Genomic DNA, 22833 nt, shown 5'->3' on the forward strand with positions numbered 1-22833 from the left:
GTGGACTGTGACTCTTCTAATAATAATAATGGCATTTGTTAAGCGCTTACTATGTGCAAAGCACTGTTCTAAGCGCTGGGGGGATACAAGGTGATCAGGTTGTCCCACAGGGGGCTCACAGTCTTAATCCCCATTTTACAGATGAGGGAACGGAGGCCCAGAGAAGTGAAGTGACTTGCCCAAAGTCACCCAGCTGACAACTGGCGGAGCCGGGATTTGAACCCATGACCTCTGACTCCAAAGCCCGGGCTCTTTCCACTGAGCCACGCTGCTTCTCTGACTGCTTCTAGACTGTGAGCCCGCTGCTGGGTAGGGACCGTCTCTATATGTTGCCAACTTGGACTTCCCAAGCGCTTAGTACAGTGCTCTGCACACAGTAAGCGCTCAATAAATACGATTGAATGGATGAATGGATGAATGAATGAATGAATGGATGGATGAATGAATGAATGAATGAATGAATGAATGAATGAATGAATGAATGAAAAAGTACAAGAGAAGAGAAGCAGCATGGCTCAATGGAAAGAGCCCGGGCTTTGGAGTCAGAGGTCATGGGTTCAAATCCCGGCTCCGCCAACTGTCAGCTGTGTGACTTTGGGCAAGTCACTTCACTTCTCTGGGCCTCAGTTACCTCATCTTAAAATGGGGATTAAAACTGTGAGGCCCCACCGTGGGACAACCTGATCACCTTGTAACCTCCCCTGCGCTTAGAACAGTGCTTTGCACATAGTAAGCGCTTAACAAATACCATCGTTATTATTATTACAATTCGGGAACAAAATAGAGACAATCCCTCTGAGATCACCAAGAATCGACCACGTACCGCTCTTCGAGAGCCTTGCGATCAAGGAATCAGGCGTATTTACTGAGACCTTGCTTACTGTGTGCAGAGCACTGTAGTAAACGCTTGGGAGAGTACGACAGAACTGAGTTGGGAGACAATTTCCCGGCTCTCAATGGCTTACAATCCACTACACTGTACTAAGCGCTTAAGAGAGTGCAAAATCCTTGCCACCAAGGATCTTACCATCTAACAAGGAGACAGAACGGAGGGAAGAGTGGCTCAGTGGAAACAGCCCAGGCTTTGGAGTCAGAGGTCATGGGTTCAAATCCCGGCTCCACCGACTGTCAGCTGTGTGACTTTGGGCAAGTCGCTTCACTTCTCTGGGCCTCAGTTCCCTCATCTGTAAAATGGGGGTGAAGATCACGAGCCCCCCGGGGGACAACCTGATCACCTTGTAACCTCCCCCAGCGCTTAGAACAGTGCTTTGCACATAGTAAGCGCTTAATAAATGCCATCATTATGATTATTATTATAAGAGGCAGCAATAACTATAAGTTATGTATTATAAATTAGTTATTTCTGTTGATGCCCGTCTCCGGGCTCACCTTGTAACCTCCCCAGCGCTTAGAACAGTGCTTTGCACATAGTAAGCGCTTAATAAATGCCATCATTATTATTATTATTATAAGAGGCAGCAATAACTATAAGTTATATATTATAAATTAGCTCACTGTGGGCAACCGTGTCTACAGCTCGGTTGTACTGTACTCTTCCAAGCACTCAGTACAGTGCTCTGCACACAGTACGTGCTCCATAAATACCAAGCACTGTACTAAGCATCGTAATCAGGTTGGGCCCAAGGGCTCGCAATCCAAACAGTAGGGAGAACGGGTACTGAATCCCCACTTTACAGACGGGGAAACTGAGGCCCAGAGAAGTCAAGTGACCTGCCCAAGGACCTACAGCGAAAAAATGTGGTGGAACCCAGGTCGCCTGACTCCCAAGGCCGAGCTCTTTCCTCCAAGCCGCCACTTGTCCAAGAATCCAACGCCCCGTTATGAGAATTTAAAATCTAAACTGTTAGATTTAATAAGACCGGGGCGCTAGATAAGAGAATTAGTTGTGGGGACGAAAGAGAAAAGAAGCAAAAAAAAAAAAAAAAACAAACCAAAAACCCAAAAAAGAAAGATGTGAGTCACGGAACGTTAACGTACATTTAAATAAATGTGCTGTCTGAGGAAGCGCTGATGTTATCTGCCAGGAGATAATAAAGGGAAAAGACTCGCCGAGATGAAATGTGTTTAATGAACACACAAAATGATCTGAAACAGCTCTAACGATGGATCCCTGAGTATTATTAGCTATTAGGAGTTCTATTCCAATACGGAAGATTCCTGCCGTAGCGGATTCGTGCAAAGTTCTCTGCCCATGGACCGGTGCGAAGTGGCTCTTCGGGAATCCCATTTCCATGAAATAACCGAGACCGGGCTGAGACTGTCTCTATATGTTGCCAACTTGTACTTCCCAAGCGCTTAGTACAGTGCTCTGCACACAGTAAGCGCTCAATAAATACGATTGATTGACTGATTGAGAGAGGCAGAGACCACCCGCACTCCCGAAGCATTAAGACTTTTAGACTGTTGGGTAGGGACTGTCTCTATATGTTGCCAACTTGGACTTCCCAAGCGCTTAGTACAGTGCTCAGCACACAGTAAGCGCTCAGTAAATACGATTGATTGATTGATTGATTAAGAGCTCACCTCCTCCAAGGGGCCTTCCCAGACTGAGCCCCCTTTTTCCTCTCCTTCTCCCCATCCCCTCCACCCTACCTCCTTCCCCTCCCCACAGCACCTGGATATATGTTTGTACAGATTTATTACTCTAATTATTTTACTTGTACGTATTTACTATTCTATTTATTTTGTTAATGATGTGCATTTAGCTTCAATTCTATTTGTTCTGACGACTTGACGCCCGTCCACACGTTTTGTTTCGTTGCCTGTCTCCCCCTTCTAGACCGTGAGCCCGTTGTTGGGTCGGGACCGTCTCTGTATGTTGCTGACTTGGACTTCCCAAGCGCTTAGTCCAGTGCTCTGCACACAGTAAGCGCTCAATAAATACGATTGAATGAATGAATGAATGAATGAATTAAGGTCTGCTGACACTTTCTTTGCTTCAATACACCCAGGGAAGGCTTTGAAGAGGGAAATAATAATAATAATAATGATACTGATGGCATTTATTAAGCGCTTACTATGTGCAAAGCACTGTTCTAAGCGCTGGGGAGGTTACAAGGTGATCAGGTTGTCCCGGGGTGAGGGGGGGAGGCTCACAGCCTTAATCCCCATTTTACAGATGAGGGAACTGAGGCCCAGAGAAGTGAAGTGACTTGCCCAAAGTCATACAGCTGACAAGTGGCGGAGTCGGAATTTGAACCCATGACCTCCGACTCCAAAGCCCGGGCTCTTTCCACTGAGCCACGCTGCTTCTCCAAGGAAAGCTCAGAGTGGGGGAAAAGATAGAATGACTCAACGTGATGAGAAGACCCCGTGGATAGAGTCCGGTCCTGGGAGTCGGAAGGACCTGGGTTCTAATCCCGGCTCCGCCACTTGTCTGCTGTGTGGCCTTGGGCAAGATGGTTCGCTTCTCCGGGCCTCGGTTGCCTCGTCTGTAAAATGGGGATGAAGACTGTGAGCCCCACATGGGACAGGGGTGTGCCCAACCTGATTATTTTGGATCTACTCGGAATTTAGTACAGGGCCTAGTGCTATTAGAATAAAAAAAAGAAAGAAAGAAAGCTTCTTACTGCATCCTAGTACATTGTTTTCATCACCATCCCAAAATTGATCAAACCCTCCTTCCCTGTAATAAAAAACCTTTGTTGTATCTTCTCTCAATCGAGTTGACAGCCCAGGGCAGTTTTATAATAATAATAATAATAATAATAATGGTATGTATTAAGCACTTACTATGTGCAAAGCACTGTTCTAAGCGCTGGGGAGATTTCAAGGTGATCAGGTTGTCCCACAGGGGGCTAACAGTCTTAATCCTCATTTTACAGATGAGGGAACTGAGGCCCAGAGAAGTTAAGTGACTTGCCCAAAGTCACACAGCTAACGAGTGGCGGAGCCAGGATTTGAACCCATTAAACCCATTAAGTTTTCCCTCTTAATCCCTAAATCAATGTGAATCCATCAATCAATCCTATTTTTTGAGCACTTACTGTGTACAGAGCACTGTACTAAGCGGTTGGGAGAGTGCAATACAATGCAATACATGGGACAACCTGTATCTTCCCCAGCACTTAGAACAGTGCTTCACTCATTCAATCGTATTTACTGAGCACTTACTGTGTGCACAGCACTGTACTAAGCGCTTGGGAAGTCCAAGCTGGCAACATCTAGAGACGGTCCCTACCCAACAGCGGGCTCACGGTCTAGAAGGGGGAGACTGACAACAAAACAAAACATATAAACCAAATAAAATAAATAGAATGAATATGTACAAGTAAAATAGAGTAATAAATACGTACAAGTATATATAATAATAATAATAATAATAATGGCATTTATGAAGCGCTTACTATGTGCAAAGCACTGTTCTAAGCGATGGGGAGGTTACATATATACAGGTGCTGTGGGGAGGGGAAGGAGGGGGAGAGGAAGGAGGAGGCTCAGTCTGGGAAGGCTTGGCACATTGTAAGCGCTTAATAAATACCATCATCTGTTGTGATTGTTATTTTATTATTATTATTATTGTTGTTATTATTATTATTAATTGATCTATATGTTCCCTGCCCACAACGGGCTTATAGTTTAGAACCGACGTCCCACAATAAAATGCTGGTGGGTTCACCCTGAGAAGTGAATAGATCACAACTATCCAAAGCTAGACAACTCCCCAATGCGCCCTAATTTTTAAGGCCCACCCAAGTCCCCTTTCTAAAAGCACACCCGCAACCTCCGCTTCACAACAGATTCATTCATTCATTCAATCAATCGTATTTATTGAGCGCTTACTGTGTGCAGAGCACTGGACTAAGCGCTTGGGAAGTCCAAGCTGGCAACATCTAGAGACGGTCCCTACCCAACAGCGGGCTCACAGTCTAGAAGCGGGGAGACAGACAACAAAACATATAAACCAAATAAAATGAATAGAATAAATATGTACAAGTAAAATAAATAGAGTAATAAATCTGTACAAACATATATACAGGTGCTGTGGGGAGGGGAAGGAGGTAAGGCAGGGAGGAGGGGGAGAGGAAGGAGGAGGCTCAGTCTGGGAAGGCTTGGCATATTGTAAGAGCTTAATAAATACCATCATCTGTTACGGTTGTTATTATTATTATTATTATTAATTGATCGATATGTTTCCTGCCCACAACGGGCGTATAATTTAGAACCAATGTCCCACAATAAAATGCTGGTGGGTTCACCCTGAGAAGCGAATAGATCGCAACTATCCAAAGCTAAACAACTCCTCAATGTGCCCCAATTTTTAAGGCTCACCCAAGTCCCCTTTCTAAAAGCACAACTACAACCTCCGCTTCACGACAGATTCATTCATTCATTCATTCAATCGTATTTATTGAGCGCTTACTGTGTGCAGAGCACTGGACTAAGCGCTTGGGAAGTCCAAGTTGGCAACATCTAGAGACGGTCCCTACCCGATAGCGGGTTCACAGTCTTGAAGGGGGAGACCAACAACAAAACGAAACATATAAACCAAATAAAATAAATAGAATATGTACAAGTATTTAGACTGTGAGCCCACTGTTGGGTAGGGACTGTCTCTATGTGTTGCCAATTTGTACTTCCCAAGCGCTTAGTACAGTGCTCTGCACATAGTAAGCGCTCAATAAATACGATTGATGGTGATGATGACGATGAAGTAAAATAGAGTAATAAATATTCATTCATTCATTCAATCGTATTTATTGAGCGCTTACTGTGTGCAGAGCACTGTACTAAGCGCTTGGGAAGTACAAGTGGAGCAGGGATTAGAACCCAGGACCTTCTGAGTTCCAGGCCTGCACTGTAATCACTAGGCCACGATGATTTCCTTCTAACAATCCGTGGTCTGTTCCCTTCTAATACTCTGCGGGGTTTGCAAGTTTGCCGCAGTTGCCATTTCACCTTTGAATACTGCGCAGATGTGGTTCTGTTCTGCAGGCATTTTCTTCCTCTCCATCCCCCCCGTCTTACCTCCTTCCCTTCCCCACAGCACCTGTATATCATCATCAGCATCATCAATCGTATTTATTGAGCGCTTACTGTGTGCAGAGCACTGTACTAAGCGCTTGGGAAGTCCAAGTCGGCAACATATAGAGACAGTCCCTACCCAATAGTGGGCTCACAGTCTAAAAGGGGGAGACAGAGAACAAAACCAAACATACTAACAAAATAAAATAAATAGAATTGATATGTACAAGTAAAATAAATAAATAGAGTAATAAATATGTACTAACATATATACATATATACAGGTGTATATAATAGTGATGGCATTTGTTAAGCGCTTGCTATGTGCAAAGCACTGTTCTAAGCGCTGGGGGGGATACAATGTGATCAAGTTGTCCCACGGGGGGCTCACAGTCTTAATCCCCATTTTTACAGATGAGGGAACTGAGGCTCAGAGAAGTTAAGTGACTTGCCCAAGGTCACACAGCAGACTTGTGGTGGAGCCGGGATTCGAACCCCTGACCCCTGACTCCAAAGCCCATGCTCTTTCCACTGAGCCACGCTGCTTCTCTGTATATATGTATAGACGTTTGTACAGATTTATTACTCCATTTATTTATTTATTTTACTTGTACATATCTATTCTATTGATTTTATTTTGTTAATATGTTTGGTTTTGTTCTCCGTCTCCCCCTTTTAGCCTGTGAGCCCACTGTTGGGTAGGGACTGTCTCTGTATGTTGCCAATTTGTTCTTCCCAAGCGCTTAGTACAGTGCTCTGCACACAGTAAGCGCTCAATAAATACGACTGATGATGATGATGATGATATCTATTCTATTTATTTTATTAATATGTTTGGTTTTGTTCTCTGTCTCCCCCTCCTAGACTGTGAGCCCACTGTTGGGTAGGGAGCGTCTCTAGATGTTGCCAACTTGGACTTCCCAAGCGCTTAGTGCAGTGCTCTGCACACAGTAAGCGCTCAATAAATACAACTGATTGATTGATTGATTAATCTGGGCCCACCGGAAAACTTCTCCCAGAACGCACTTGCCCATCACCTGCTCCCTAAACGGCTCCTGCCCAAAATAATCCGCTTCTCCCGTCTCCTCCGGGGGAGGGAGAAACCCTGCCTATCCATCTCTTTTCCGATTTCCACTTGAAAAATATGACTTGAGCGTATATCGATTTCCGTGATTCACCTTGGGAATAAACCCTTCAAGAGTCCTAAAAGGGCTTTGTTTCCCGCAATGGACACCCTCATAATCTCCCAGATAGAGCAGGAGGCACTATTTAACGTCAAAAGCCGCGCGGGCTAGCGTCCCGGTGAACGGCCCGATGACAAATGCGCCCTGCGGATAACTCCGGGATGGATGTCGGCTCCTGGCGGAAACGGGCGCTTTTGGAAAGGGGGAAAAAAATCTTTATCACTCAAATGTCTGCAGCTTTATAGAAAGAATCTTTTCCCTGTGAGTGATAGCACCTGTTAAATGTGACCAAAACAAAAATTTATGACTGTTCCGGCACCTGGAAAAAACAGGAGTAAATCAACTCAATGGCATCCACATTTAAGTGCAAGACACCAACTGAAAACCATAAAGAGACCACCCATTTAATGTTTATGTCATAATTAATAACAGAGTGTCCTCTTCTTACAAGTCATGATTTCGGGTCGGTTTGGAAATTTACACTTCAAGCTCTTCGGGTTTTGCAGGACAAGATCGATCAATCGGTCCTATTTCCTGAGCGCTTGTGGAGTGCAGGGCACTGTACTGAGCATTTAGGACTGTGAGCCCACTGTTGGGTAGGGACTGTCTCTATATGTTGCCAATTTGTACTTCCCAAGCGCTTAGTACAGTGCTCTGCACATAGTAAGCGCTCAATAAATGCGACTGATGATTTAGGAGACTGCAATATAACAGAGCTGGTAGTAGACACGTTCCCCGCCCACAATGAGCTCACAGCCTAGGGCGTGAGGGGGAATTTCATTAATTTTAGAATTCCTAAATGTGGAAGAAAAAGAGTCCCTTCCTAAAACTCTCTGTTCCAACAAAATGCACTTGTTTCACCACAAGGTTCATTCAAACAATAACATTTATTGAGTGCCTACGCAATGCGCTGGGAAGCGGCACGGTGCGGCGGATAGAGCCCAGGCCTCCTGGCATTCGGAAGGTCCTGGGTTCTAATCCCAGCTCTGCCACTTGTCTGCTGTGTGACCTTGGGCAAGTCGCTGCACTTCTCTGGGCCTCGGTTCCCTCATCTGGAAAATGGGGATTGAGCCTGTGAGCCCCGTGTGGGACAGGGAGTGTGTCGAACCCGATTTGCTTGCAATAAGAATGATGGTATTTGTTAAGCGCTTACTTTGTGCCAGGTGCTATGGTCATTCATTCATTCATTCATTCAATCGTATTTATTGAGCACTTACTGTGTGCAGAGCACTGTACTAAGCACTGAACTCCTCCCTTCCCCATCACCCCCCTCCCTCCACCATATCCCCTTCCCCTCCCCACAGCACTTTGTAAATATTTATTACTGTATTTATTTTGTTAACAATAATCATCATCATCATCATCAATCGTATTTACTGAGCGCTCACTATGTGCAGAGCACTGTACTAAGCGCTTGCGAAGTACAAATTGGCAACATATAGAGACAGTCCCTACCCAACAGTGGGCTCACTGTCTAAAAGGGAGACAGAGAACAAAACCAAACATACTAACAAAATAAAATAGAATAGATATGTACAAGTAAAATAAATAAATAAATAAATAGAGTGATAAATATGTACAAACATATATACATATAATAATGTGCATATAGCTATAATTCTATTTATTCTGATGGTACTGACACCTGTCTACTTGTTTTGTTTTGTTGTCTGTCTCCCCCTTCTAGGCTGTGAGCCCGATGTTGGGTAGGGACCGTCTCTAGATGTTGCCGACTTGTACGTCCCAAGCGCTTAGTACAGTGCTCTGCACACAGTAAGCGCTCAATAAATACGACTGAAAGAATGAATGAATGAACAAATACCACAATTATTAGTAGGTACTTGGCACTTGGGAGAGTCCACAGCAAGAAGAGTCCGGCCCACGAGGGGCTTAAAGGGGCTTAGAGAAGCAGCGTGGCTCGGTGGAAATCAATCAATCGTATTTATTGAGCGCTTACTATGTGCAGAGCACTGTACTAAGCGCTTGGGAAGTACAAATTGGCAACACATAGAGACAGTCCCTACCCAACAGTGGGCTCACAGTCTAAAAGAAAGAGCCCAGGAAAGAGCCCGGGCTTTGGGGTCAGAGGTCATGGGTTCAAATCCCGGCTCCGCCAACTGTCAAATGTGTGACTTTGGACAAGTCACTTCACTTCTCTGGGCCTCAGGTCCCTCATCTGTCAAATGAGGATTAAAACTGTGAGCCCCCGGTGGGACAACCTCATCACCGTGTAGCCTCCCCAGCGCTTAGAACAGTGCTTTGCACATAGTAAGCGCTTAACAAAATACCATCATTATTATTATTACTAAACTCTAGCTGGGGAGAATGAGGAGCATTGTGACTTATTTAAACGTCCATCTCCCCTGCTAGAATGCAAGCTCCTTGAGAGCACGGATTCTATTGCCTTTATTGTCCTCTCCCAAGTGCTTGCTTAGTACAGTGCTCTGCCCAGAGGAAGCCCGGAAGCGATCCCGGGATGAGAACCCGAGTCCGTCTGTCTCCCAAAGCCGGGCTCTAGCCACTAGGCTACATTGCTCCTTGTGCTGATTGTCAGAGAAACAGTGTTGATTGACTGAAAAGCAGAGGAATTTGGGTCTAGTGGCCGGTGGGCTGGGTCTTGGGGAGACCGAGGCTGAGAGACCCCCCCCCAACGCACCGGGAAGCCCCCCTCCCAGCACAGCCACAAAGTGTTTAACGAACACCACCATTATGATTCATTCATTCATTCGATCGTATTTATTGAGCACTTACTGTGTGCAGAGCACTGTACTAAGCGCTTGAGAAGTCCAAGTTCATTCAATCGTATTTATTGAGCGCTTACTGTGTGCAGAGCACTGCACTAAGCGCTTGAGAAGCCCAAGTTGGCAACATCTAGAGACGGTCCCTACCCGACAGCGGGCTCACAGTCTAGAAGGGGGAGACAGACAAGCAAATAAAATGTATTAACAAAATAAAATAAATAGGATAGTAAATATGCACAAGATAGAGTAATAAATCTGGCTTAACAAATACGATAAGTATTATTATTATTCATTCAATCGTATTTATTGAGCGCTTACTGTGTGCAGAGCACTGTACTAAGCGCTTGAGAAGCCCAAGTTGGCAACCTATAGAGACGGTCCCTACCCGACAGCGGGCTCACAGTCTAGAAGGGGGAGACAGACAGCAAAACAAAACATATTCACAGAATGAAATAAATGGAACAAATATGTACAAATAAAATAGAGTAATAAATACGTACAAACATATATCCATATATGCAGGCAATAATAATAACAGATCGGAGGAGGAGGCCAGCTTCTAAATGAGTCACCATATTCTGGATCTATTGAGCCCCAGTGGGACACTCGTTGGTCCTCAAAGCCTTATTTTCATCGCATCGCCTATATTAGACTTTCCTCTATTCCCCCCTTTTAGACTGTGAGCCCGCTGTTGGGTAGGGACCGTCTCTATAGGTTGCCAACTTGTACTTCCCAAGCGCTTAGTACAGTGCTCTGCACACAGTAAGCGCTCAATAAATACGATTGATTGATTGATTGATTGATCTATTTCGCTGCCAATGTCTCGCCCACGTCCTGCCTCTGGCCTGGAACCCCCTCCCACCTCAGATCCCACAGACAATGACTCTTCCCGCCTTCCAAACCTTATTGAAGGCCCATCTCCTCCAAGAGGCCCTCCCTGCATAAGCCTCCTTTTCCTCTTCTCCCTCTCCCGTCTGCATGACCCTGATTATTCATTCAATCGTATTTACTACGTATTTACTGCGTGCAAAGCACTGTACTAAGCGCTTGGGACAATATAACAATAAACAGACACATTCTCTGCCCACAATCAATCGTATTTATTGAGCGCTTACTGTGTGCAGAGCACTGGACTAAGCGCTTGGGAAGTACAAGTTGGCAACATAGAGAGACAGTCCCTACCCAACAGTGGGCTCACAGTCTAAAAGGGGGAGACAGAGAACAAAACCAAACACACAAGCCTGCAGTTTAGTAACAATAATAATTATGGTATTTGTTAAGCACTTACTATGTGCCAAGCACTGCTCTAAGCGCTGGGGGGGGATATACAAAGTATTCAGGTTGTCCCACGTGGGGCTCCCAGTCTTCATCCCCATTTTCCAGTTGAGGTAACTGAGGCCCAGAGAAGTGAAGTGACTTGCCCAAAGTCACACAGCTGACAAGTGGTGGAGCCAGGATTAGAACCCGTGGCCCCTGACACCCAAGCTCGGGCTCTTTCCACTAAGCCACGCTGCTTCTCTAGTAGTAGTAGTAGTAGTAGTAGTAGTAGTAGTAGTAGTAGTAGTAGAGTGCTTTGCCCAATAGTGCTCAATAAATACCACTGATTAATTACCAAACGTTTAGAATAGTGCTCTGCTCACATTAATCACTTTTTTTTTGGGGGGGGGGATGGTTATGGTATTTTTCAAGCACTTACTATGTGTCAGGCACTGCTCTAAGAGCAGGGGTAGATACACAGTAATCAGGTTGGACACAGTCCCTGCCCCTCATGGGGCTCACACTCTTAATCCCCATTTTCCAGATGAGGGAACGAAGGCCCAGAGAAATGAAATGACTTGCCCCTGGTCACACAGCAATCAATCAATCGCATTTATTGAGCGCTTACTGTGTGCACAGCACTGGACTAAGCGCTTGGGAAGTCCAAGTTGGCCACATCTAGAGACAGTCCCTACCCAACAGTGGGCTCACAGTCTAAAAGAGTGGGCTCACAGTCTAAAAGTGCTTACTAAGCGCTTGGAAATCAATCAATCGTATTTATTGAGCACTTACCAAGTGCAGAGTACTGTACTAAGCGCTTAGCACTGTACAAAGCGCCTGCTTAGTACAGTACAAGTGGGAAGTACAAGTTGGCAACATATAGAGACAGTCCCCACCCAACAGTGGGCTCACAGTCTAAAAGGGGGAGACAGAGAACAAAACCAAACATACTAACAAAATAAAATAAATAGAATAGATATGTACAAATAAAATATATAAATAAATAAATAGAGTAAAAAAATATGTACAAACATATATACATATATACAGGTGCTGTGGGGAAGGGAAGGAGGTAAGATGAGGGGGATGGAGAGCGGGGAGAGGAAGGAAGGGGCTCAGTCTGGGAAGGCCTCCTAAAGCGCTTACTAGGTATTCAGTCATTCAGCAGAAGGGTGGCGGGACTAGAACCCAGGTCCTTCTGACTTCCAGCCCCCGTCTTCCACCAACCAGGTCGTACTGCTGCCCATTTTACTGACTGAAATGCCTAGATGGTCTTTTCTGGGATTTGGGGAGATGTTTGTAGTCAGCTGGAGTTGGAAGAATCAAAGCCACTGAAATTCAATGGGTTAACGAACCACCCTCTTTAGTGGTTCTTTCCACTAAGCCACGCTGCTTCTCTAGTAGTAGTAGTAGTAGTAGAGTGCTTTGCCCAAAAGTGCTCAATAAATACCACTGATTAATTACCAAACGTTTAAAATAGTGCTCTGCTCACATTAATCACTTGTTTTTTTTTGGAGGGGGGGGGGTATGGTATTTTTCAAGCACTTACTATGTGTCAGGCACTGCTCTAAGAGCAGGGGTAGATACACAGGAATCAGGTTGGACAAAGTCCCTGCCCCTCATGGGGCTCACACTCTTAATCCCCATTTTCCAGATGAGGGAACGAAGGCCCAGAGAAATGAAATGACTTGCCCCTGGTCACACAGCAATCAATCAATCGTATTTATTGAGCGCTTACTGTGTGCAGAGCACTGTACTAAGCGCTTGGGAAGTCCAAGTTGGCAACATATAGAGACAGTCCCTACCCAACAGTGGGCTCACAGTCTAAAAGGGGGAGACAGAGGACAAAACCAAACATACTAACAAAATAAAATAAATAGATATGTACAAGTAAAATAAATAAGTAAATAGAGTAATAAATATGTACAAAACATATATCCATCTATACAGGTGCTGTGGGGAAGGAAAGGAGGTAAGATGAGGGGGATGGAGAGGGGGACGAAGGGGAGAGGAAGGAAGGGGCTCAGTCTGGGAGGGCCTCCTAAAGCGCTTACTAGGTAGTCAGTCATTCAGCAGACGGGTGGCGGGACTAGAACCCAGGTCCTTCTGACTTCCAGCCCCCGTCTTCCACCAACCAGGCCGTACTGCTGCCCATTTTACTGACTGAAACACCTAGATGGTCTTTTCTGGGATTTGAGGAGATGTCTGTAGTCAGCTGGAGTTGGAAGAATCAAAGCCACCGAAATTCAACGGGTTAACGAACCACCCTCTTTAGGGGCTCTTTCCACTAAGCCACGCTGCTTCTCTAGTAGTAGTAGTAGAGTGCTTTGCCCAAAAGTGCTCAATAAATACCACTGATTAATTACCAAACGTTTAGAATAGTGCTCTGCTCACATTAATCACTTGGTTTTTTGGGGGGAGGGGGGTGGGTATGGTATTTTTCAAGCACTTACTATGTGTCAGGCACTGCTCTAAAAGCAGGGGTAGATACACAGTAATCAGGTTGGACACAGTCCCTGCCCCTCATGGGGCTCACACTCTTAATCCCCATTTTCCAGATGAGGGAACGAAGGCCCAGAGAAATGAAATGACTTGCCCCTGGTCACATGGCAGACGGGTGGCGGGACTAGAACCCAGGTCCTTCTAACTTCCAGCCCCCGTCTTCCACCAACCAGGCCGTACTGCTGCCCATTTTACTGACTGAAACGCCTAGATGCTCTTCTCTGGGGTTTGGGGAGATGTTTGCAGTCAGCTGGAGTTCGAAGAATCAAAGCCACCGAAATTCAACGGGTTAACGAACCACCCTCTTTAGGGGCTCTTTCCACTAAGCCACGCTGCTTCTCTAGTAGTAGTAGTAGTAGTAGAGTGCTTTGCCCAAAAGTGCTCAATAAATACCACTGATTAATTACCAAACACTTAGAATAGTGCTCTGCTCACATTAATCACTTGGTTTTTTGGGGGGGTTTATGGTATTTTTCAAGCCCTTACTATGTGTCAGGCTGTTTATTATTTCATGCTGCATATCAAAACTTAATTGGGCCAAGCTACCTTAATTGAAGAGACATAATACATACTACTCAATACATATTGAGAAACAACGCGGCTCAGTGGAAAGAGCCCAGGCTTTGGAGTCAGAGGTCATGGGTTCGAATGCCACATGTCTGCTGTGTGACCTTGGGCAAGCCACTCAACTTCTCTGAGCCTCAGTTACCTCACCTGTAAAATGAGGATGAAGACTGTGAGCCCCACGTGGGACAACTTGATCCCATTGTATCCCCCCAGCGCTTAGAACAGTGCTTCGCACATAGTAAGCGCTTAACAAATGCCGTCATTATTATCATTATTATTACTCCCAGTGGATTCATTCATTCGATCGTATTGACTGAGCCCTTACTGTGTGCAAAGCACTGTACTTGGCGCTTGGAAAGCGCAATTCAGCAACAAATAGAGACAGTCCCTGCCCACAACGGGCTCACGGTCTAGAACTAGTCTAGTGAATCAATCAATCAATCGTATTTATTGAGCGCTTACTGTGTGCAGAGCACTGTACTAAGCGCTTGGGAAGTACAAGTCGGCAACACACAGAGACAGTCCCTACCCAACAGCGGGCTCACAGTCTAGAAGGGGGAGACAGACAACAAAACCAAACACACTAACAAAATAAAATAAATAGAATAGATATGTACAAGATAAATAAATAACAACATCAGTAATAAAACCTGATAAGCAATAAAACCTAGTAATCAGTAATATCAGTAAAATCAGTCATAAAACCTAGAGAAGCAGCGTGGCTCAGTGTAAAGAGCCTGGGCTTTGGAGTCAGAGGTCATGGGTTCAAATCCCACCTCCACCACTTGTCAGCTGTGTGACTTTGGGCACGTCACTTCACTTCTCTGTCCCTCAGTTACCTCATCTGTAAAATGGGGATTAAGACTGTGGACCCCCTGGAGGACAACCTGATCACCTTGTAACCTCCCCAGCGCTTAGAACAGTGCTCTGCACATAGTCAGCGCTTAATAAATGCCATCATCATCATCACCTCTCTGAAATGTTCACTGGGTAAATGGAGGCGAGTCCCTTGGGAAAATTCACTTATTCAGTCCTACATCTGTATTTATCGAGCGCTAACTGTGCGCAGAGCACTGTACTGAGAGCCTGGGAGAGCACGATACAACAATAAACGGCGACACTCTTACCTCGGTGACTTTCGCCTGAAGAATCAGTGCTTCGGGGCTCATGCGTGGGATGTCTATGTGAATCTAAAGATCCGGAAGAAAAATAAACCCGCTTTAGAGGGGTGAGCCAAAGTCACCAAAGTCCTGTAGTATAAAATTGACCATCTTTGATTCTCTTTTTTTGTATGGTATTTGTGAATGGCCTTCTGTGTGTCGAGCGCTGTACTAAGTGCTGGGGTAGAGACAAGTTAATGGGGCCGGACGCGGTCCCTGTCCCACATGGAGTAGCAGCGTGGCCCGGTGGAAAGAGCCCGGGGTTGGGAGTCGGAGGTCATCATCATCATCATCATCATCATCAATCGTATTTATTGAGCGCTTACTGTGTGCAGAGCACTGTACTAAGTGCTTGGGAAGTCCAAGTCGGCAACACATAGAGACAGTCCCTACCCAACAGCGGGCTCACAGTCTAGAAGGGGGAGACAGACAACAAAACCAAACATACTAACAAAATAAAATAAATAGAATAGATATGTACATGATAAATAGAGTAATAAATATGGACAAACATATATATATATATATACAGGTGCTGTGGGGAAGGGAAGGAGGTAAGATGGGGGGCATGGAGAGGGGGACGAGGGGGAGAGGAAGGAAGGGGCTCAGTCTGGGAAGGCCTGAAAATACTGAAAATACTGAAAATACTTTCATTTTCCCTCTGCTCTCCGGTTAAAAGTCCTCCTACTACAGTCTTGGGCTTCACCCTCACTTCCATTTGATTCGGCTCGGCGTGGCAAAATAATTCGAAAACCTCCATCACTGTACGTATGAGTTTCCTTTCCCTGTTTTCCTTATTAGAGCGAAGTTCGCAGGTGAAAAACTTGCCTGACACTTTAGCCACTTTATATTAGTTGCCGCTTGATTAGCAGGAGTCGGCCTTGGGCTGTTTAGTAACATAATCCATAGCAATTAGTAAACATTGATTTTTTTTTAGCCTCCAACACGGACAGCAACTGAGGATTATCAATAGCGAAGGAGCTTTCAGTTGGACGGTGCCTTTTTGTTTTGGTGGGGGATTTTAATGGTATTTTTTAAGCATTTACTATGCGTCCAGCACTGTTCTAAGTGCTGGCATAGATCGTCAGTCAGTCGCATTTATTAGGTGTTTACTATGAGCACTGTACTAAGCGCTAGGGAGAGTACAATATAACAATAAACAGGTGCATTCCCTGTATAAAATGAGATCGGAAAGGACACAGTCCCTGTCCCAGGTGAGGCTCACAGTCTAAGGAGGAGGAACTCTGCCCGTCTAGACTGTAGTATTCATTCATTCAATCGTATTTATTGAGCGCTTACTGTGTGCAGAGCACTGTACTAAGCGCTTGGAAAGTCCACGTTGGCAACATATAGAGACGGTCCTGACCCAACAGTGGGCTCACACTCTAGAAGACTGCGTAGTAATAATGATGGTGTTTCTTAAGCACTTGCTATATGCCAGGCACTGTACTAAGCGCGGGGGTGGACACAAGCAAATCCAGGTGGACGCAGTCCCTGCCCCATGTGGGGCTCACAGTCTCAATCCCCATTTTACAGATGAGGGAACTGAGGCCCAGAGATGTGAGGGGACTTGCCAGAGGACACACAGCAAACAGTGGCAGAGCCGGGATTCATTCATTCATTCATTCCATCGTATTTATTGAGCGCTTACTGTGTGCAGAGCACTGGACTAAGCGCTTGGGAAGTACAAGTTGGCAACATATGGAGAAGGTCCCTACCCAACAGCGGGCTCACAGCCTAGAAGGGTGAGATGGACAACAAAACAAAACATATTAACAAAATAAAATAGAATAAATATGTACAAGTAAAATAAATCAATAGGGTAATTCATTCATTCATTCAATCGTATTTATTGAGCGCTTACTGTGTGCAGAGCACTGGACTAAGCGCTTGGGAAGTACAAATCGGCAACATATAGAAACGGTCAATCAATCAATCGTATTTCTTGAGCGCTTACTGTGTGCAGAGCACTGTACTAAGCACTTGGGAAGTCCAAGTTGGCAATCTATAGAGACAGCCCCTACCCAACAGTGGGCTCACAGTCTAGATGGGGGAGACAGAACAAAACCAAACATATTAACAAAATAAAATAAATAGAATAGATATGTACGAGTAAAATAGAGCAATAAATATATACAAACATCTATACATATATACAGGTGCTGTGGGGAAGGGAAGGAGGTAAGGTGAGAGGGGGAGGAGGGTCTGTTTTACTTGTATACATTTATTATTCTATTGATTTTATTTTGTTAATATGCTTTGTTTTGTTGTCTGTCTCCCCCTTCTAGACTGTTAGTCCGCTGTTGCGTAGGGGCCGTCTCTCTATGTTGCCGACTTGTACTTCCCAAGCGCTCAGTACAGTGCTCTGCACACAGTTAGCGCTCAATAAATACGATTGATTGATTGATTGATTACTCTAAACGGTCCCTACCCAACAACAGGCTCACAGACTAGAAATAAATATGTACAAACATATATACATATATACAGGTGCTGTGGGGAAGGGAAGGAGGTAAGACGGGGTGGGGGGATGGAGAGGGGGACGAGGGGGAGAGGAAGGAAGGGGCTCAGTCTGGGAAGGCCTCCTGGAGGAGGTGAGCTCTCAGTAGGGCCTTGAAGGGAGGAAGAGAGCTAGCTTGGCGGGTGGGCAGAGGGATTGGGGGCATTCCAGGCCTGGGGGATGACGTGGGCCGGGGGTCGATGGCGGGACAGGCGAGAACGAGGTACGGTGAGGAGATTAGCGGTGGAGGAGCGGAGGGTGCGGGCTGGGCTGGACAAGGAGAGAAGGGACGGGAGGTAGGAGGGGGCGAGGGGATGGGCAGCCTTGAAGCCCAGGGTGAGGAGTTTCTGCCTGATGCGCAGATTGATTGGTAGCCACTGGAGATTTTTGAGGAGGGGAGTAACATGCCCAGAGCGTTTCTGGACAAAGATAATCCGGGCAGCAGCGTGAAGTATGGATTGAAGTGGGGAGAGACAGGAGGATGGGAGATCAGAGAGAAGGCTGGTGCAGTAGTACAGACGGGATAGGATGAGAGCTTGAATGAGCAGGGTAGCGGTTGGGATGGAGAGGAAAGGGCATTCACATTTCTTTTTTTAATTCATCGATTTCTCTGCAGTTCGGGGGCTGGCGGGGGAAGGCGAGGGTGGAGCCGACCCGGCTCGATGCGGCGGATGTTTCCTCGGTTCCGTCCGAGCAGGATTCTCGCCACGGAATCGTCGGGGGGGGGAGACCGTCCTGCGGCACGGAGGCGGAGAACATCCCTATCTATTTATTTTATTTTGTTAGTACGTTTGGTTTTGTTCTCTGTCTTCCCCTTTTAGACTGTGAGCCCACTGTTGTGTAGGGACTGTCTCTATATGTTGCCAATTTGTACTTCCCAAGCGCTTAGTACAGTGCTCTGCACATAGTAAGCGCTCAATAAATATGATTGATGATGATGATGATGATGACCTTAGCTATTTAACAGCCTCGCTTTAAGCGGCGAGGGCCGAGACCCCGTCTGTCCCGAGAGCCGGAGGCTGTATAAATGTATTTTCCATGAATACGATCGTCCGGAAACCGAAGCGCGCCAAGCTGCACGAAAGGCGCTGTGAATTCAACTGCTTAAAGATAATCTATGATGTGCCATTCTAAATAAATTCTAAATCGTATACGGAGCCACCCGCCGACGCCCCAGATGCGTTCTGAATTTTAAGTTCCGTCTTTTTGCGGCTGTGCCCGCCATCTGTCTCTTTTAGACTGTGAGCCCACTGTTGGGTCGGGACTGGCTCTATATGTTGCCAATTTGTACTTCCCAAGCGCTAAATACAGTGCTCTGCACACAGTAAGCACTTAATAAATACGATTGATGATGATGATCTGTCCGCTTTATTCGGGGAACCCTAGCTGTGTCTACCGCCTATTAATCCCAATAATGAACTGATGGACGGACCACGGCCTTCGCGTCTCCCTAAATGACTTTCCCCGATAGAAGCCCACTGTTGGGTAGGGACTGTCTCTATATGTTGCCAACTTGTACTTCCCAAGCGCTTAGTACAGTGCTCTGCACACAGTAAGCGCTCAATAAATACAATTGATTGATTGATCAAGGGCTGCCCCGAGTGAGGAGAATTAACTGTTCCGAGCTCCACTGAGCCAATGAAGCTTTTCTCGGCACCAGCCGGCCCCCGGAGAGTTCAATAACAATGATGGCATTTTTTAAGCGCTTACTATGTGCCAAGCACTGTTCTAAGCGCCGGGGAGGTTACAAGGTGATCAGTTGTCCCATGGGGGGCTCACAGTCTTAATCCCCATTTTACAGATGAGGTACTGAGGCACAGAGAATAATAATAATAATAATGGCATTTATTAAGCACTTACTATGTGCAAAGCACTGTTCTAAGCACTGGGGAGGTTACAAGGTGATCAGTTGTCCCACGGGGGGCTCACAGTCTTAATCCCCATTTTACAGATGAGATACTGAGGCACAGAGAATAATAATAATAATAATAATAATAATAATGGCATTTATTAAGCGCTTACTATGTGCAAAGCACTGTTCTAAGCGCCGGGGAGGTTACAAGGTGATCAGGTTGTCCCACGGGGGGCTCACAGTCTTCATCCCCATTTTACAGATGAGGTACTGAGGCACAGAGAATAATAATAATAATAATGGCATTTATTAAGCGCTTACTATGTGCAAAGCACTGTTCTAAGCGCTGGGGAGGTTACAAGGTGATCAGGTTGTCCCACGGGGGGCTCACAGTCTTCATCCCCGTTTTACAGATGAGGTACTGAGGCACAGAGAATAACAATAATAATAATAATAATAATAATGGCATTTATTAAGCGCTTACTATGTGCAAAGCACTGTTCTAAGCAATGGGGAGGTTACAAGGTGATCAGGTTGTCCCACAAGGGGCTCACAGCCTTAATCCCCGTTTTACAGATGAGGTACTGAGGCACAGAGAATAATAATAATAATAATAATGGCATTTATTAAGCACTTACTATGTGCAAAGCGCTGTTCTAAGCGCTGGGGAGGTTACAGGGTGATCAGGTTGTCCCACGGGGGGCTCCCAGTCTTCATCCCCGTTTTACAGATGAGGAAACTGAGGCACAGAGAAGTTAAGTGACTTGCCCGAAGTCACACAGCTGACAATCGGCGAAGCCGGGGTTTGAACCCATGACCTCTGACTCCAAAGCCCGAGCTCTTTCCACTGAGCCGCGCTGCCATCCCCCAAGGTTGTTAATCCCGGAGAACGGACGGGCTCTCTCTCTCTCCTGCGCCTCGGAGTTAGGCACGCTCAAAAATCTCACCGTTAATACGGAAATAAAAGTGGCTGGGATCATCACATTCGTATCATGAAGAAGGGCTGGGAGTCGGAAGGACCTGAGTTCTAATCCCGGCTCCGCCGCTTTCCTGCTCTGTGACCTTGGGTAAGTCGCTTCACTTCACTTCTTTGGCACCCTTCCCAGACTGAGCCCCTTCCTTCCTCTCCCCCTCGTCCTCCTCTCCATCCCTCCCATCTTACCTCCTTCCCTTCCCCACAGCACCTGTATATATGTACAGATGTTTGTACACATTTATTACTCTATTTATTGATTTATTTTACTTGTACATATCTATTCTATTTATTTTATTTTGTTAGTATGTTTGGTTTTGTTCTCTGTCTCCCCCTTTTTAGACTGTGAGCCCACTGCTGCGTAGGGACTGTCTCTATATGTTGCCAACTTGGACTTCCCACTTGTACTGTACTAAGCAGGCGCTTAGTACAGTGCTAAGCACTTAGCACAGTACTCTGCACACGGTAAGCGCTCAAAAAATACGACTGATTGATCAAGCGCTTAGTAAGCGCTTTTAGACTGTGAGCCCACTCTTTCAGACTGTGAGCCCACTGTTGGGTAGGGACCGTCTCTGTATGTTGCCAACTTGTACTTCCCAAGCGCTTAGTACAGTGCTCTGCACACAGTAAGCGCTCAATAAATACGATTGATTGATTGATAGTAGAGTGCTCTGCACACAGTAAGCGCTCAATAAATACGATTGATTGACTGATTCTCTCAGTTCCTCCATCTCTAAAGTGGGGGTTGAGACTGTGAGCCCCATGTGGGACAGGGACTATGTCCAACCTGACTGGCTTGGATAATGATAATAATAATAATAATAATAATAATAATAATAATAATGACAGCATTTGTTAAGCGCTTACTATGTGCCAAGCACTGTTCGAAACACTGGGGTAGATGCAAGATAATCAGGTTGTCCCATGTGCGGCTCACAGTCTTAATCCCCATTTTGCAGATAAGGTAATTGAGGCACCGAGCAGCTAAATTGCCCAAAGTCACACAGCTCGTTAAGTGGCGGTGTTGAGATTAGAACCCACGACCTCTGATTCCCAAGCTCGGGCTCTTTCCACTGAGCCATGCTGCTTCTCTGCTTAGTAGAAGCAGAGAATCCGACTCCGGCTTTGGAGTCGGAGGTCACGGGTTCAAATCCCGGCTCCGCCAATCGTCAGCTGGGTGACTTTGGGCAAGTCACTTCACTTCTCTGGGCCTCAGTTCCCTCATCTGGAAAATGGGGATTAAGACCGGGAGCCCCCCGAGGGACAACCTGATCACCTTGGAACCTCCCCAGCGCTTAGAACAGTGCTTTGCACATAATAAACGCTTAATAAATGCCATCGTTAATTAGTACAGTGCCTGGCAGGCAGAAAGCCCTTAACAAAAACCATTTTTTTTTAAAAAAAAAAGCCTCGTTGTGCCTCAGTTCCCTCATCTGGAAAATGGGGATTAAGACTGTGAACCCCCCGAGGGACAACCTGATCACCTTGTAACCTCCCCAGCGCTTAGAACAGTGCTTTGCACATAATAAACGCTTAATAAATGCCATCATTAATTAGTACAGTGCCTGGCAGGCAGAAAGCCCTTAACAAATACCATTTTTTTTTTAAAAAAAAAGCCTCGTTGTGCCTCAGTTCCCTCATCTGGAAAATGGGGATTAAGACCGGGAGCCCCCCGAGGGACAACCTGATCACCTTGGAACCTCCCCAGCGCTTAGAACAGGGCTTTGCACATAATAAACGCTTAATAAATGCCATCATTAATTAGTACAGTGCCTGGCAGGCAGAAAGCAATTAACAAATACCATTTTTTTTTAAAAAAAGCCTCGCTGTGCCTCAGTTCCCTCATCTGGAAAATGGGGATTAAGACCGGGAGCCCCCCGAGGGACAACCTGATCACCCTGTAACCTTCCCAGCACTTAGAACAGTGCTTTGCACTTAATAAACGCTTAATAAATGCCATCATTAATTAGTACAGTGCCTGGCAGGCAGAAAGCCCTTAACAAATACCTTTTTAAAAAAAAAAAAAAAAAGCCTCGCTGTGCCTCAGTTCTCTCATCTGTAAAATGGGAATTAAGACTGTGAGCCCCACGGGGGACAGGGACCGTGTCCGAC

The 22833-nt window shown here is 45.7% G+C and overlaps 1 protein-coding gene across 3 annotated transcripts in view; it reads right to left on the reverse strand.

Moving 5' to 3' along the window:
• Nucleotides 1-22833, reverse strand: part of TBC1D22A (TBC1 domain family member 22A) — a 255224-nt gene that overhangs the window by 177837 nt on the left and 54554 nt on the right. For all 3 annotated transcript variants that reach the window (XM_038756460.1, XM_038756459.1, XM_038756461.1), the window contains exon 7: nucleotides 15364-15426. In XM_038756460.1, the coding sequence (XP_038612388.1) occupies nucleotides 15364-15426 (63 nt within the window). The remainder of the gene's footprint in view (nucleotides 1-15363; nucleotides 15427-22833) is intronic.

The sequence above is a fragment of the Tachyglossus aculeatus genome, chromosome 14, assembly GCF_015852505.1.
Source record: "Tachyglossus aculeatus isolate mTacAcu1 chromosome 14, mTacAcu1.pri, whole genome shotgun sequence".
In the NCBI taxonomy this organism is placed as follows: domain Eukaryota; kingdom Metazoa; phylum Chordata; class Mammalia; order Monotremata; family Tachyglossidae; genus Tachyglossus; species Tachyglossus aculeatus.